This window comes from Pezoporus wallicus, unplaced genomic scaffold, assembly GCF_028554395.1.
Source record: "Pezoporus wallicus isolate ANWC-B61680 ecotype Strahan unplaced genomic scaffold, APGP_CSIRO_Pwel_v1 contig_13458, whole genome shotgun sequence".
Lineage (NCBI taxonomy): Eukaryota > Metazoa > Chordata > Aves > Psittaciformes > Psittacidae > Pezoporus > Pezoporus wallicus.
The window spans coordinates 1,277,415-1,294,379 of NW_026635549.1; the positions used below are offsets into that span (position 1 = coordinate 1,277,415).

The 16,965-nt window shown below is 39.2% G+C and overlaps 1 protein-coding gene across 10 annotated transcripts in view; it reads right to left on the reverse strand.

Moving 5' to 3' along the window:
* Positions 1-16,965, reverse strand: part of PICALM (phosphatidylinositol binding clathrin assembly protein) — a 74,767-nt gene that overhangs the window by 23,163 nt on the left and 34,639 nt on the right. For 8 of the 10 annotated variants that reach the window (XM_057396753.1, XM_057396752.1, XM_057396758.1 and 5 more), the window contains exons 4-13: positions 16,264-16,366; positions 13,458-13,551; positions 12,850-12,961; positions 11,442-11,548; positions 10,211-10,252; positions 9,430-9,515; positions 8,106-8,229; positions 7,627-7,763; positions 5,500-5,600; positions 577-726 (exon numbers count right to left, since the gene is read on the reverse strand). In XM_057396753.1, the coding sequence (XP_057252736.1) occupies positions 577-726; positions 5,500-5,600; positions 7,627-7,763; positions 8,106-8,229; positions 9,430-9,515; positions 10,211-10,252; positions 11,442-11,548; positions 12,850-12,961; positions 13,458-13,551; positions 16,264-16,366 (1,056 nt within the window). The remainder of the gene's footprint in view (positions 1-576; positions 727-5,499; positions 5,601-7,626; positions 7,764-8,105; positions 8,230-9,429; positions 9,516-10,210; positions 10,253-11,441; positions 11,549-12,849; positions 12,962-13,457; positions 13,552-16,263; positions 16,367-16,965) is intronic. The other 2 variants (XM_057396757.1, XM_057396756.1) reach the window with 1 other exon arrangement.

The following is a 16,965-nucleotide window of genomic DNA, read 5'->3' on the forward strand; positions in this document are numbered from 1 at the left end:
GCTGCACCAGCAGAAATGCTAGGAGGATTTCTTATACAACAGCCATGCTGAATCACCTCCAAAGGAAGATTTCAACAGGTTTAAAGAGGTGAATCATTAGTTTATTGCCTTGTAGGCAAAGGGTTTGAGGAGACCATGCACCAGAATGCACATGGCTTTATTGGTTTTGTTAATGTCAGCGTGATTGGGGGGGAAACATCCACTTCCAAACCCATCAGATTAAGCTCCTATGTTAAAAAGCCTAAAAGCAACATTTCAACCTAAGGAACAAAGTAGCAGCATCTTCTTTTCCTTCTCAGGCATGTATTTTACCTCAAAATTCCTATGCATAGAACCACAGTCAAACAGCTGCTCTAACTAGAACTAAGTTCCTTTACATCAGGTAGAATCCCATTTAGGCAGCCAAGCAAGGATTTTAACTCCATTTTTGTGGCACAGTTACTAAATCATAGCACAAAATCAGCCCCAAATGACCAGCTTTCAGTTTCTGAAAGGCCCCACCAATATAGTTTAGAAACTGAAATAATGTTAGTTTGTTTTAGGAAATAAGAAATTAAGTTTAAAATGGTACTTTACCAACAAACATTTCATGTGTGGGTGTCCTACTGGTGAAAGTAGATACCTCAGAAGACACAGACAGATGAGCAGCATCGTTAGTTTTTGTAAGGAAAGGATTTAGGTTTGGAATGGCATCATCAACACTATCAACAGTAGCAGAAAAAGGATCTGTTCAATTCCAGAGAGCAAGAGAAAGAAGAAAAGGGAGATGAATTTAGTTACATGCTGCTTCCTAGGTATAGAAGAGTAAGAGTTATGAGGAGTCTAGGAAGTATAGCTGTTTCCTGACACCCCTACCCTTGGGATGACCTGGTTTCCATTTTCAAGGTGTCCAGAATTACCTGTTCTCTGCTCAAGAAAAATACTACAGGTATTAGTTACACATTTCCTTTTTTGCTTTCTCATTAATACCACCTTGGTCATACAAGCTGTGCTTCTTCCCGAGTGTGTCTTGTACTGGAAATTAATATGTTATTCCTCTTTAAATACACTCACTTCTTGGTTCACTAAGTCATATCCTGACGCTTGCAATGAATTCTCTGGAGGAGAGACTGCTTCTCAGCGTAACAGAAGCCCAGGCGCAAAGCAAGGATTCGATGCAATACCACGCTGAGGATAGCTTTAAAACCTGAACAGACAAAACCAGAGCTGCATTTTCTCTTTCTTCAAACTGTGTTTGTGGACTTTGCTGTTGTTACTGAGCATTGCGACACCTTCAAGAGCTATGAATATGCCAAGGTAGCATGCGGGACTAAAGCCCTTTCCTTACTACCTGCGGCATCAGCAAGTAACAAGCTTGTTGTGGATATAAAAGGAGGCAAAATCCTGTGAGCAGTGATGAGGAAAACGTTCCTTATTGAAAACCTGTTGGATCATACTGGGGGATGAAGAAAACACAGACCTAGGCGAGCCACATCCCAAGGGATATAGGAGGGTTATATGTTCTCCTGAGGACGGATACAGCTGCCAAGCTAAAATACTCCTGTACTCCAGAATTCAACAGTTAAGTAGGATACAAAAGGCAGCTACAACACTTGTTGGCAGAAGGAGCTGTGGTTTAGCTGTCTGGCATTAAAGCACACAGATCCCTGATGGAAAACTCGAGAACTCACTAGTGAGATAAGGAAGATGATGGTTTGGGTTGGATGGGACCTTAAAGCTCATCCAGTTCCAACCCCCTGCCATGGGTAGGGACACCTTCCACTGGAGCAGGTTGCTCCAAGGCCCCTCCAACCTGGCCTTGAACACTGCCAGGGCTGGGGCAGCCACAGCTTCTCTGGTGCCTCGCCATCCTCACAGGAGAATTATTTTCTTTCCCTGAATCTGACCCCCCTGACTCGTAGCTCTGAATCCCACAGAATCTGCTTGATAACATGCAGCTTTAGGTTAATGCAACTGCTAAAGAAAATGAAATTTTCAAACCAGGACTGTGTTATTCTTTGCAGGCTTAACTCAGACTTTGATTCTCTGCAAGCTCAAGATACCTTAGTAAGACCTGACTGCTCTCCCAGATTGCTTGGCTCCATTGTAAGAATGAGCAAAGTACCTTAAAAGGCTGCCTAAATCATTCAGTCTGCAAAAAGACAGTGTCCAACACTGAATGAAGTGTAAGTGGAATAAGCTTACATAGTATCTGTAAGAGACAATACGAAGTTTTGTATTGCTGTCATATGTTTCAGATGGTAATGCTACCACCTAATCCACTCGTGAGCACTCCAATCAACGAGTCACCTAAACCCGAGTCCTTGCTTCTGAAATCACTGCTTAAAACCACTGTCTCCTTTGAGTGCTATTCTTGAAGCTGTAGAATAAACAGATGTGACAATCAACCAGGTCAGATTATCCTTTCACCAGCTCCCGCTTGCTTTTTTCTGTTGCTGCTTCACATTCTTCTGATTCTTCCGGTTCTCCTTGTAATTGGAAAGAATCCAAACAAGTAGTGTGGAAATAACAATACTAATCAGCCCATGATAATGAACTAATACATTGGTTTTGCTTCTGAAGTTTAAGTACGAACTGACAGCTGGCAAATATAGCAGACACAGCTTGAATGGTCTCCAAACAACCCCAATCAACAGCTCAGATATAATAACATAAAAGAAGCCAAGAAGGACAAAAAAGTTTTAACCTGGTTTGTTTGAAACTACGGTCAAGTGGAATTATTTCACACATGCACTCAACAGGAAAATTACTACATACTACTTCTGCTCACAAATCCAAGGTTGTGTATGGAGTTCCATGTGTTTTGACTAGTAAGACAATGCAATACAACTTCACATTATCAAGATCATCTCAGAAATGCCATCTGTTCTCAGACTCTTTGCTCATCTCCCTCATTCTGACTCTCATTCAGCATGTTCAATCTTGTCCAAGCCTCAAACTTGCCAATGCTATGAAAACGGTAACTGAAAATTCACTGGGTTTGGGTAATTTATAGCCTTGTTTATTCCGATTCCAAAAATCGCTGTCTCTCCTTACAGCAGCACCTCGATGTTTCTAAAGCCCAATTTCATCCTTGAATGCACATGGCAGCTGCTGGTGTCAATGGAATTCCTCTGCACCTTCAGGCTATCATTAGGCATTAATAATTCAGGTGCATTTAAAAGAGTAATTTGAATTTTGCAAACCTCAACCTTCAAGTTATCCCACCAGAAGCATTTTACCTGAGAGAACAACGACAAAGGCTTTTCAGTGGCACCTCTTACAGTTTGAGAAAAATAAAGTGAAAACATACAATTACAGAACTCATCCTCTGGGAGTTTTTACCCTTGTGAGCTTTAACAGCTTTGGAAGCACAAAGCAAAAGGCAAATATAATGTTTTTGGAACAGTTTACCCCTTTGTAACACACCTAAGAGCTGCTGCATAAAGTGTTTAACAGTAACTGATTTTAGTCCATTGCAAGTCATAGGTGGTCTGATGTTCTGTTCTCAAAGTCACCATGTACACCAAATACAAACATCATCATGTCAGAAAATTACCTAAGGGAGGGATGCTGGGCACAGGGTAGAGCACAGGACTGGAAATAGTTCAGGTTCCATTCTTGGCTCTGCCACTGACTTGCTGTATGACTTCAGACAAGTCAGTTAACCGCTCTGATTTCCCCATCTGTAAAATGTGGAAAGCACTTCTTATCTACCTCACCTGTGTGAAGTGAGTGGTCATGTCTACAAGGTTGAAAAGATTTGGTTTTGGTTTGATGAAAATAACACAAAAATGGTGATTCCAGAAGTTTTAGCCTAAAATTTCAGCAGATTTTTCACAGTTAATGAGGTCTTAGAAGTATTTAGGTATGTGCCAATAATAAGCAGATAGTTCACTGACTGTTACTGAAGACTTTTACCAGCAGTAACACAACATTGAACCAACACAGACTTTCAGACTCAGGTTCATAAAGAAACGCTAGATTGTGATGTGACCTTTGAGAGGAAGATAATTCCCCTTTTATCTCTCACCCATGAAACAAACAGAAGCTGAAACGGAAGATGCTTCCCAGAAAGCAAACAAGATGAGCCAAGACATTTTTCTCCATTTCTAAAATCAAAGCCTATTAAGCACTGAGATTTGTATGCATAACTCAATATGCTCCTCACTGCATCTCTCAAAAGATGCTCTGCTCAGCAAAACTAAAGGCCAAGTAAACTACTTGATTTATTCTGAAGCTCCCACTTATATTACTGTTGCCTCTCTCTATCAAAATTGTGTGTTATTTCCCTACAAACAAATGCAAGATACAGAGAGTACACACAGCAAAAGTAAATAGGAAAGTAGGATACATACACTGCTTACTATGACGCTGTATTAGATGACTGGAAAGATGTTTAGGGAAAGCTATAGCTCAGAAGAAATGAATAGTGAAGTAAAATTTCCAAACAGGATCATTCTGATGCCCACAAAACTTTCTGAAGCAGCAACTCCCAATTTTTCACATCATAAAAGAAAGCATTTTTGCAAGCATCTGATTTATAAAGAAACATGATCTGGAAAGAGCCACACAGTTCCCAAGTTGACTATTTTATTAAGTGTTATTTATGCAGAAAAGTAAAAAGAAACATCTTCATAAGAGATTTTTAATCCTCCAGCAGTATAACCAATGGTGCGGTAAGGCAATGTTACCAGGACCAGAAGTATTCTGGAACACTGCAAAGCAGCAAAGAGAAAACCAGCTTTGAGTAAATGACTAAATGCTCTAGCATTCAAACTAATCTGGAAGTAACATGACTTTCTAGAATGCTCTTGCTTATCTCTTTGGTTTAAAGACTTGCGTGTGTCAATATGACAATCTAATGTCTCAGTCCATCCTAGCAACTGGGCACAACAATAATTTGGGTGTTCAGAGCAAAGAGTTCCATATAAATTTTGTCTCTTCTAGACATCCAACCACAGCTTTGTGCTAATTTGCCTTTGTAGGTAAGTGAAATACAGCACAGAATTTGTAAAGAGGTGCTTTGCGTTGTTCTCAATAACTAACTCCAGCTTTTCCTTCCTTCTATGCATAGCCGTCAACTGCCTCCTATCAGGCATCCCCCAAATCGTGCTTATTTTCACTGCAAATTTGATTGAACATTAGACAAAGTTTAAAACGTGTATTAGAAAATTCTGTATTCAAGTTCCTGTGTGTGCAACGTGGGGTATGTGGCAGACCTCACAGAACTGACTTCTCACAGCTAAGGTTCTGTACCTTCCTATATGATTCATGAATACAGAGCTGGTCAACAATTAAAGTAACTCTGCCATTAAGAACTTTCATATGCATATTCTCTGTAATCACCAGATGCTGTGTTAATTTAATCCATACCCAGATTTCAGTTTTTCTGCTCCCCTGTAGCTTGCCTTTGCAAGATCACTGTCTTTAAGAAAGAAACAGCTCACAGACTAGGGCAAACATTTACAGGGACAGGGCCACAGCAATTGGAACATTAACTAGATTCAGAGCTCTTACCTCCCCAGGTAGTTCCTACTTGTGGAGCAGCAGATACAGGATGTACAGATGGTTGAAAAGTTGGCTGCAAATCAAGCAGATCATTTGGCAGCTTTGAAGTGCTACAAAGATAAATACAACTGTTTGAACTACAGCAATTTTCAATACAAGGCAAATGCTAGTGGCTGTCAGTGGCGAGGAAAGCTTTATTACAAAGTGGCTGTTACAGAATAAACTTTGAACTAAGCCAAAATCAGAAAGTCTGGTGTATTTCCTATTTTCAGTTCTGTAGAAAACTGTTAATAAAGCCACTATAGTTCTATGTGATGCCAAGTGAATTTTGTCAAAGCTGTCTAAGACATAAAGACAATCAGTCTTCGCATCTTCCTCTCAGTCCAACAATGGGGCTAGAGCATGTTATGTTCAGCAACCTTCAGCAACTTATAAACAACCTCATGAAAGCCCTGCACCATGACAAAGGCAGACTGAGAATGAACTCTAACAGGCTGCAGCACCAAATGTTACACCTAAATTTCACAACTCCCACCTTTCCACTATCAACCAGTGGTGATAAACTGGCTTATATCTACTAAGAAACTCTGGGGAAGGCAAAAGAAAAGAAACCTTGAAACACTTGATCACATTGAGTCATATGAGTGACAACTCATTCAGATGCACATTTTAGACTACTGAAAACCAAACTGAGACCTAAGATCACATGGAAATGAAGAGTGAAGTCTTTATACAACTGCTGTAGTGACTTCAAGAGCCAAACAGGAACAGTAAAATTCAGCCTCTTGCAGCAAGTTAATTCCATACTTTGGATTTGTCTTGGAAAAAGCAAAAAAGTAAAAAAATGAGTACTGGTGTTCACCCAAAACTTTTCACCACACAAAATGAACCAAAATGTGCACATAAAGCTGCTAGCGTGTACAGAAGCTAAGTTACTGTGGCATCCAAGCATCACTGAAACTTACATTGGCACCGGGGTTTAAAGGCTGGTAGTGACATCCTGGACCTCTCTATATTCTCTTGCTGACCCAATCACTTGTCTCATTCAGTTTTTACTATTTCATTTCCACAGTGATTCAACCTGCATTTTGCCACTACTGCTTCTAGTAAAAAGCAGCATGGTCTGGCACAGCCCTGTAACATCAGCAGCAGAACCAAGATCATTTTCAAGGTAAAGCTTGTTCAAGTTAATAATAGGGATTAATTGGACACATTGCATCTAATAGCAAGCAACTGAACGCATGACCCAGCACATCCCCTGCGTGGCAGCTCCTGCTATAAAATCTGCTCTTTGCTCATAGCAGTCATACTGCCAGCAACTGAATTCAAACATGAAGACAAACTAGCATTTGTTCTTTCAGAAGAAAATGCTCTTGTCTTCACCATGTAGCATTTCTGGCTGTTTGAAGAAGCTTTATCAGATGTTTCCATGTTTCAGACCTCTTAAAAAGCAAGAACAGATATTCAAGTTACCAGTCCAAAGCATACATCCATTTCAAGGATTTCTGGCCTCTAAAAAGCAATTTGAAAGAACATCTTTTTCCAAGGAAGTCTTTCAGTTACTAACACTGACATTCTCTAGCTCCTTATATGTGATTCAGCTATTTTGCATGCATTGGTGTCAAGTAATTTCATACAGTAGCTTTGTAATGGGGAAAGAAGGCTGTCACCTTCTGCAACTGCTTGATTTGACAGGTATTTTACACAATGAAGATCACACCCTTACTCACACCAACAGTTCCTGCTAGTCAAAGACAAGGATTAGCGTACAGCGAGCACTCTTGCACTATCTTTGCAAGTCCTTGCAGACAGAGATGTCCCAGATAGAACTTAAGACTGCAAAACCTGCCTCTCTTCTTTCAAACCCTGTTTCAGGCTTTCCTTTCTCTGAAAATCTACCACAAACATTTGTTACTACTCTACTTGCAAAGATCTAGAACTGCAACATGAAATTCAGTATCATCTTTTTTGATCTCCCAAACTGAACTTCTATTTGGCTTTTCCCACATGAATGTGTGTAAGGTTCAACACTGTAAGATACCACATCACTAATGTATCTATACCCAACCAATGTACATTCTACAGCAGAAATACAGAGGGACCACTAGCTGCAGTGCAACCCACAGTGAAGCATACCTGTTGGAAGAGCTAGGGGTAGAAAAAACATCAATGGCTGGTGTAGTCATTACGCTTCCTGCTGCAGTTGACACAGGAGAAGCTGCAGTTGTTAAAAAGGTATGAGGTTTCTTTGCAAGTTCTTTTAGACGTTGCTCCTGTTGGGAAAGTGAGCTGGCATAAGAAATCCACAAACAGCATTTGTATGTCTGACTTCGGAGGTGAGTAAAGCTTTTTTATTTATCCCACACACTAGTGACAGCTACTTATAGTTACCAGAGTCAGTGGTGCCACCAATCCTTCAGAAACCATTTCATCAACACCCCCCCCCCCCCAAATTGTATGCTGTATGCACATAAGATTGTCCTTCCAGCACTTGCCAACAGCACATATTCAGTATTAACAACTCTGTTTTTATCCTTTGCTCCTTTAAGAATCTCATCAAGCTATCCACAAGAACACAGGGAAAGCATTTTCAATTTAAAACTCTGTAAGCTTACCTTTAAAGCTTTTAAGCGAGCCTGTTCTTCTTCTAATGCAGCTTGTTTTTCCCTTTCATCTACTTTTGTAAGGAACAGGTCTGTGTTTGCAAGGGAAGACACTGCATCGAAAAGCGTGATAGCCCTAAAGTAATTGGACAGGAGAAAAGCTGGCTGTTAATAGGTGACACGTGACAGGAACACCTAGAGAACTCCTCGCTGGCATCCACCCAGTCTCCTCCTTAACTCCTTTATAACATTAATTATATCTTACACGTACAATACAAAGTGGTAAGTTTAAATAAGATACAGCATATGAACTGCAAAGTGAAAATGCCTAGAAATCATGCTATCTACTCTTTTACACTGGATTGGGGATTTCCCCCCTTAAATATTTCCCCTCCAAGCTGCAGCACAGAATCATGTTTGAAGCCTTTGCTCTTTTTCTGTTTGCCTAAAATGGCATTATTTATAGACACATGGGAATATCTGATAATCTGGGCTCCAATTCAAACTGTTGCTAATTCAAACAGGTTTAGTTAAGGGACTATCCATACACCTAGCATGTCCCAGAGGAAAAGTTTGCACTCTATCATCATGTTTAAGAGTGTGCAAAAAAGATCTGAAAGAACTTTTAAAACAAACTCTTACAACAGGAAGCAAGTACTCTGACAAGCAGTTGATAAAACAGAGCTCACCCCTAATATTGTCACTGCTATAAGAAGAACATATATTAGTGCTTTACTTTCTGAACATGCATTAAAGAAATGCTTTTTAATTGGGCAGGTCTTCCCCCCTATATTAAGCTTTTTAAAATTTAAACAATGAAGTTGCCTGGAGGGCTCCTTTAGAGCGCACTTTGTGTTTCAGCAAGCCCTCAAAATCAGTGAGTACCTTTTATTATAGGCACTGTGGCTTTAATCCCCAATTACTTTAAAAATCCATTCTTAATGTAAGGATTTCTGGAAGCATTTTCTTGCTTTTGACAGAAAAGGGACTAAACTGAAGATATTAAGAGTCTAAATGCGCCATACCTTACAGAGTGTAATTATTAACACAAAATTAGCATTTGCAGGCTGCAAGCGGACAAAGAACTTAGTTTCTCCTCAGAACTTTAAGATTAGGTGTTAAAAGTATAACTACGACATGATGGATTCTACAGCAAGTGACTGCAGTTCCTCAGATTCTAGTTCTGTTGACCTGGAAAAAGCTACTCAGCAAAAGATACAACAACTTGCTTTTCTATCATTGCTAATACAATGTCTTCAATAAAGCCTAAGCAAACCTTAGTTTATAATGGATTTCACATTCAAATCAATGTTTAAAAGGACAAGGGCATAAGCACCTGATTGCAGCTGTGCAATCTTTGATTTTCTTCCCTTCTAGAGAAGCTAAATGTTGTTCCAAAGCATCAAGAAGGCTACTCGGTGCCTGCAAAGAGAGACATTCAGGAACAGACTTGAAGAATCTAAGGCGAAGAAAATCAGTAGTTAAAAGACTTTGAGAGAATGCAACTGTAGGGTGACTGATACAATGGCTCGGGATACTTATACCACATCTTGGCATCCTGCACATATTGAATTACCTAAAATACCAGGTGATGTACTCTCCTCACTACATTACTCTGGCATAATGACTCACCAGTAGGTATTCAAATATGTCAAGAGATGTTAAAATCAACAGCTGGGAAGCAGCAAGCAGACAATCGGAAGCAGTCAGTATTTCAAGAGGCACTAAAGGAAATTGTACCTAAAGTCATTTCTACGTACACACTCTGCAAGCCTTCACAATGATTTAAGTGGTCATTTAACCAAAACCCACAACTTCCTCATATCATGTAAAAGCTTCATGATGTGAACTCACAGATATTAATTATGTCTTCAAGCACAACAGAAATAAGGTCGTCTTAAAACTCAGACTATGACAGAAATGATGTAGAATATTTAACAATAGATCACTGCATATAAAAGCCAGGCTCTGACAGGGTTTGGATTTGATCACAAACTTGGAAATAACTCTGTGACAAGACACATAAAAAAGCGTAAGTGCCAGACCATAATGCCAAGTTCTTCTGATTATACAACCCCAAACAGACATGTACTGGCAAGCATAATAGGCTTATCTACCTGTGAGAGATCTGGTATGTCTCCTCTGTCAATTCCAACTTGCTGTAATAAAACAAACGAGCAAAATGAACCGGTTTGCTTTTGTTAAAGGCAGAGATGCTTAAAAATCAAACAACGTTAACATGATGTAAAAGGCACAAAGCTGTCCATATACATTTTAAATCTCCACAATCTGAACTCTATAATAGTTAGTTATAGCAAATTCTTCTGTTAAATGTATATGCATTTGAAGTAGGCATGTTACAGATTTTAACAGATACCACCTTAAAATAAAACAGTAAGAATCAAGTGTTTCGGAGTTCTAAGCCTAAAGAAGTTTGCCTATCCCACGATTTTCATGGCAAACTCTCAGACCTACTGATCCAGAGCATATATTTGCTGAAACAAAGAACCTTCAAAGTTCTGTGAAGCAGCTGTTTTCTAAAATGCAGATCAAACTTAAGATGTTCTGCAACAGGATATATTGTTATGATAGAAAGATTAATACTCTCAACTGAAGACAGTATCTATCTCTGCTACAGATACTGTGTCAGGACAGACTCTGAGACAAGCTTTATGGCTTGATTAAGAGATATATGAATAATGAAGGAAAGCAAAACAAGAACAGAAGCACACTTCAGCTGAGGAATTCCATACTATTACTATATCAATTCCGCAACACTTCAGAAATGAGAACACAACAGAGTAACTACAGTGAAAAAAGAACCACAATACAATATTTTGCAAAGTAATGGCTTTTCCCCCTGTGAACACACCTGTAGCCAAGATATCTTTAAAAGAACACTCCCATGTTCATTCATTTCCCTCAATTTCTTATTTGTGAGTGGTTATTTCATCTAAAACCTATGGCAGAATTGCAGGTTTCCAACTAGAATACAGCTAGAATCATAGAAAGCAGCGAATTACCATGATGGGACTTCCTTCAAAACAAAGTTATTCTTCAAAGAAAGCTCACAATTATTAGGTAGCCAAGGACATTTTACAATGCATATTTATATATCTCCATCAGATAAAACAGTAATTATTTTGCACTCAGGTTTTCAATACAGCCCTCAAATGAACTAATCACCAGGATAGAGGCTGATGAGGTGGCCCTTGATGGAACTGCAATTAGGCTGGAAGGAAAGAATATCTGCTTTATGAGAAAATGAGCACTTGTATAAGCTATTCCAGATACAAGGCATGATATTGGCTTATATATTGACTTAAATATTGGCTAACTGACATTTACCTCTGCAACTTTAAGGAACTCTGAGATCCGTGTCATTCTAGTGAGGAACTTCTTATATATATCAAGGCCTTCTTTGCACTGGTTCTTTTTCATATCAAAGTATTTTTCTACAAAGAGTGAGAATACTTGCATTAAATGAGAAACCAAGCATTCTGCAAAGGATATGCGAAGTCAAAGCATATAAACCAAGACAAACTGAAAACAGCCTGCAGATCTGTTTGATTATGTTAACTGCAGAGGTCACTATGCCTAACTTGCACCAAGTGACAGAAGCTCCATCGAGCACAAGCTAATGCTCACATGCATGCAAACACCTTACCTTGCAGGTACTAGATCTCACAAAAGCATAACCACCCTGAAGAGGACAATCAAATTTAAGAATAGGTCACCCAAGGAAATGCAAATTCATCGTCTTGGTTGAAATAAGGTGATTTTACAACCTGGCAGTCAGACATCTACTCTGTTCCAGTGGCCTCATATCAGTCAAGATTTGGATGTTCTCTGCCAGACTGATGCCTCTTGTTACAATGTGGTCTACAACAAGGTGCAATTGATTACAAAACTGAAAGCAAGAGGGTCCCACTCTCCTTGAATTAGCACTTTCAAGACCTGTTTCTGTATTAAGTTTCACTCCAAATGTGAATGAAAGCAACTGCATCCTCATTCTTACTGAGGGAAGAGAAGTAGACAAGGGCTTCAGACTGCCAGGCTTCAGACAGTCCTTTACTAATTCTGATTTTGCTTTCCATTTTGCAAGCACAGGGTAATACCAGCAATCAGGCAGCTTGCTCCAATCACAGAATACAACCAAACCAAGCAAACCAACAGATTACTTTCAAATTTAGACTCCCCTGCATCTCCAGTGTGTGTGCAAGTGAAAGAGCCTGAACCCTGAATTTGCAATTCCCCTTAAAACAGAAGATATGCTCTAGAAACAGAAACCAACCAATCATTAAAACCAAGCAACATTCAAATTTCAACAGCTAAACAATCACAGATGGTGTGACTGCGAATTTGTAACTGACCATAGCTTATTTCACTTAAAAAGAAACAAAACCTGATCTTGTTTCTTAAAGGAAAAAAAGCCCATCAATATCGTGATTCAGGTTTGCAAGCACTTCAATGAGACAACAAAGAAAAGGAACAACAAACCCACAATAAAGCAGTGCAAGTGAAGAAAATCCTGACTTGGCTTCACTTTCACAGCTTCACCCATCCCTGTGTACAGTGCAATGGAAAATGCAATTGGACAGAAAAAGACTTGGAAATATTGGTGTTATTTCCAATTCAGATTTATTTTGATGTTTCACAGTAAGACTATTTCAACTTCTCAGAATTACAGCTCTTCGTAATTGCTCACTGAGCATCCTCCCCAGAGTTTAATGTTGCAGAAAACAGTTATATTTACCTAAGAGGTTAATAATCCCTTCGTTATATGCCGCAAACAGTCTAATGGCATCTTTGAAGAGGAGCATGAAGGCAGCATTAATTACACCATTTGTAAGTTCATTGCTATTGACCTAGGGAGATCAGAAAACAAAGTTAATTTAAATGGATTGATCCCTTATTGGAAAACTTCTAGTTGAACTCCAATTCTCTATCCCAAGGCATGCTTTCCATTCATCTCATGGGCTATTAGTCGAAAATAGCAGCACAGCACATCAACACAGGCTCAAATCAAATCATTTTGGCACATATTTTTGTTAACTAATGTTAACTAACTATAAGACAGAGGGCAGAAACAATCAACTTTTAAATGAACAAACAATTCTTATACAGTAAGAATACACAACAAACACTAACTTAGCATGAGGCATTCTCTCCAGTGAGCAAATACTTGTTTTCTTCTGATTTCTTGGAAGTATACCAATGAAGAAAACACTTGGTGCTCTTTAAGCTGTGCAGATAACATGGAAGCATGTTCAAAACCTTTAATCTTGACCTATTTTACAAGCTTGTGCAGGTTTGTACAAAGCCAGCAGTATACATGAGACGTGCATATATTGCTAAACTTACATTGAAGTCGAGAAGTGCATCCATTTGATTTTGTATAATTGGTACAGTTTTTAGGAGTTTTTCTGTGCTCATCGTTCTCATCACCCCATCAGCCCTGTTGGACAAAACAAAAGAACATTCTTCACCTGAATTTTGAAGTCAATTGTTACTGAGAAACAATGTAGAAAATAAAATAGGTCATCAGAGAACATTTAAATCATTGCCATTCAAAGCAGGCATTCTGGTGTTCAGGAATGCTGTCTAGCCAATACAACTGTAATAACCAGACTGTATGAAAGCAACAACTTGTTTGGCCAAAATATGAATCCAAGATGAGTTTTTATTCAGAGGAAATTAAACTGATAGTGCTCAGAAATATATATAGAGAGCAGAGATACAATGCATCAGGTAAACATAAAACAATTCTCTGAAGATTATTTCTGAAGCTCATTTTTACCTATGCTTTTTCCAATCATCTGATGGTTATTTTGTGTCAGTTTGAATGGTTTTCTTTGCAACTAAAAGCAGTCAGAAAGACCAAACAAACATGGCAATGTTTTTCAAGACCAGAAAGTTTATAGACTACACAACACTTCCTTTTAATGGCTGATTAGGAGTATTTGGTTGTTTTATGAATTGTTCAGATTTAATAGACTAAGACTGGCTGCGTATTTGAAACAACTCATCAAATGAATACCAAAAATACCCCAAGGAAAGCCACAACTGAGGAAGAGATTAAATCACCTCAGTGACAAGAAACAACTGTTTTCTGTAAGGCAAATCAGCCTGCCTTGCAGTTAGTTCATCAGCATGCACACAGCAAACCAAATGTTTCCTGCAAGCGCATGTCTTGCGGTGCATCTGCACAGAAAGGCTGTGGCTGCTCTCCAGGCTGGAAAGCAGTGAGGAGCACGCTGCTTCAAGCCTTCTACTCGTTCTGTATACTCCGTCCTAACAGCAAACAGCAATTGCAGTTAATGTGGCAGGGCAAGGGTGCAGAACCCTTGAGGAAACTGAGGTGTGGAAAAGGCAGACTGTTGCCACCACAAGTGATTCTTGCTGGCCTGCAGAAGGACCTCCAGGCACATGCTGTGGGCCAAATAATTCACCTCATAAGGCCTGAAATACCTGATTGTAAAGCAACTGTGCAACAATCAATAATGTATCTGCAGCCACCTGACCACACACACATCACATATGTGGAACATGCTGAGTGGTTTGCGTGGCTGGGATTCCAACCATCTCTAAAGGCAGAAGGAGCACAAGCATTCCTCTTTTATTTTACCATCATACTTCAAAACTAAAGGGACTCTATGCTATTAGCAAGGAGGCATAAGGGATTTGGACACTGTTCTGCAGCCAGTCCCAAATGCCTTTGTAACACTAATGCAAGGTATCATTGGACAGCCAACTAATGCACTTGGATAATTTAAGTTTAAAGTTAAGATTTTTGTGGGTTAAGAATTAAGCTTTTAGCTTCCATATAAATTAACCTGTGTAAAGATGATAAAGAATGCCCAAATGTAAAAATAAGTTAGAGTTTTAAACTTTAAAAAGCACTGTATACAGAGATAATGGAAAAAGATGGAGAAACTTGTAACCATCACAAGCTCTCCAGCCTTCTGATGAACGAGATCTCCAGGTTAGTTCTATCATTCACTGTAACATGCAATTACCTCAACTACTGGTGCTCTGCACTGTATTATATGTAAAGAGGTACCTAGTCTCAAACAACTAATTCCTCTTCAAGAAGCTCACTTTCCAGGGAAAATTTTAATTCCTATACACCAAGTATGAATTGCACTACATTACCAAGGTTGTGGACTTTATATGGAGGTTTTGGGACACGAACAGAGAAACACAAGGAAGGACTCAAGGTGTTTCACAGAACACTCATGTCACAGTTTCAGCTGGGATATACAGACTTAATTTTCTTCCCAGTAGCTGGTGCAGTGCTGGGTTTTGGATTTAGTCTAGGAATAATGCTGATAACACACCAGTGGTTTAGTTGTTGCTCAGCAGCACTTACCCTGATGAAGGACTTTTCAGTCTCATGCCATTGAGGAGGGGCACAAGAAGCCGGGAGGGAGCAGAGACAGGACACATGACCCAAACTAGCCAAAGGAGTATTCCATACCACAGCATGTCATACCCAGTACAGAAACTGGGGGGAGTCACCTGGAAGGGCTAGATCACTGCTCAGGTCAGGCTTCATATTGGTCAGCGGGTGGTGAGCAATTGTATTGTGCATCACTTGTGTTTCTTGCATTTAATTCCTCTTTTTCCTTTTAAAAATTGTATTTTATTTTATTTCAATTATTAAACTGTTCTTATCTCAACCTGCAGGTTTGACTTTTTCCTGATTCTATTCCCCATCCCATTAAGGGTCTGGAGGGAGAGCGAGTGAGCGAGCTGCTGCGTGGCACTTAGCTGCAGGCTGGGGTTAAACCACAACTTTTAAACATCCCAGAGCTAGAAACACAAGTAAATTGCACAGTTCCCTATACTGCATGCAAGACAAAGTAACTTTGTGATGCATTGTGAAAGATTTATCTAAACTTCTACTTGGTTTGATGCATACCATTTTTCATTTCTTCATATTAAACTGTTAATGTCTAAAGAAGCCAAATCACAACAACTGAAGTAAGATATTTTTGCAATATACATAACTGAGCAATGAAGCCTTTCTGTGTCATGGGAGACGTTCAACTGCGAAAAGCAGACGTTACTGCTCTACTAAGCTGGAGCCAACTGCGGTATTTTCCACTCTGAGGTTTTGCCTTATGTCCTGTAATTCAAAATAAGTAAAACAAAACACAGCTCTTACCCTCTTTTTACTTTTGTGAAGTCAAAAGCCACTTGTCTATAGGAAACTGCCTTTTCATTCAGATACCTGCTATACCGTCTGATAAATGTTGACATGTTATAACCTAAAAAACAAGTTCCAGAAGCTTATTACTTATCCTGCCAATTAAAGAACAAGAACTTCAGTCTAAAAGTGCAAGACATTAACTCAAAACAGCTTCATTAGCTATACAAAAGCAGGCAATAATATAGTCTGTTATGAAAAACAGTGTACATCATCGTATCTACCATGTCAGACAACACGAAAGTATCTAGACCTGACAAACGTGTAAGTTTACACTTTACTTCCAGAGAAATTACTTCCAAAAGCAAAACAAAGTATGTTTATGCAAGTTCTCTCATAGTATGATAGAAATTCCTATCAAATAAATTGGACAGAGCCTTGGGTGGCATGGTTTAGTGTGAGGTGTCCCTGCCCATGGCAGGGGGTTGGAACTGGATGATCTTAAGGTCCTTTCCAACCCAAACTATTGTATGATTCTATGTTTCTACATGCATTCATGAAAATGTTCACATCGGCTGCACAACATTCTCTCGTTTGGAACTGAATAGAAATAAAGAAAAGACATTGAAGGAAATATTAAGACATGACAAAAAAGTCTTCAATGTTAAGACAGTGGCAATAGGAAATGGTTTGATAACTGTCAGTCTAAGGATAAAGACC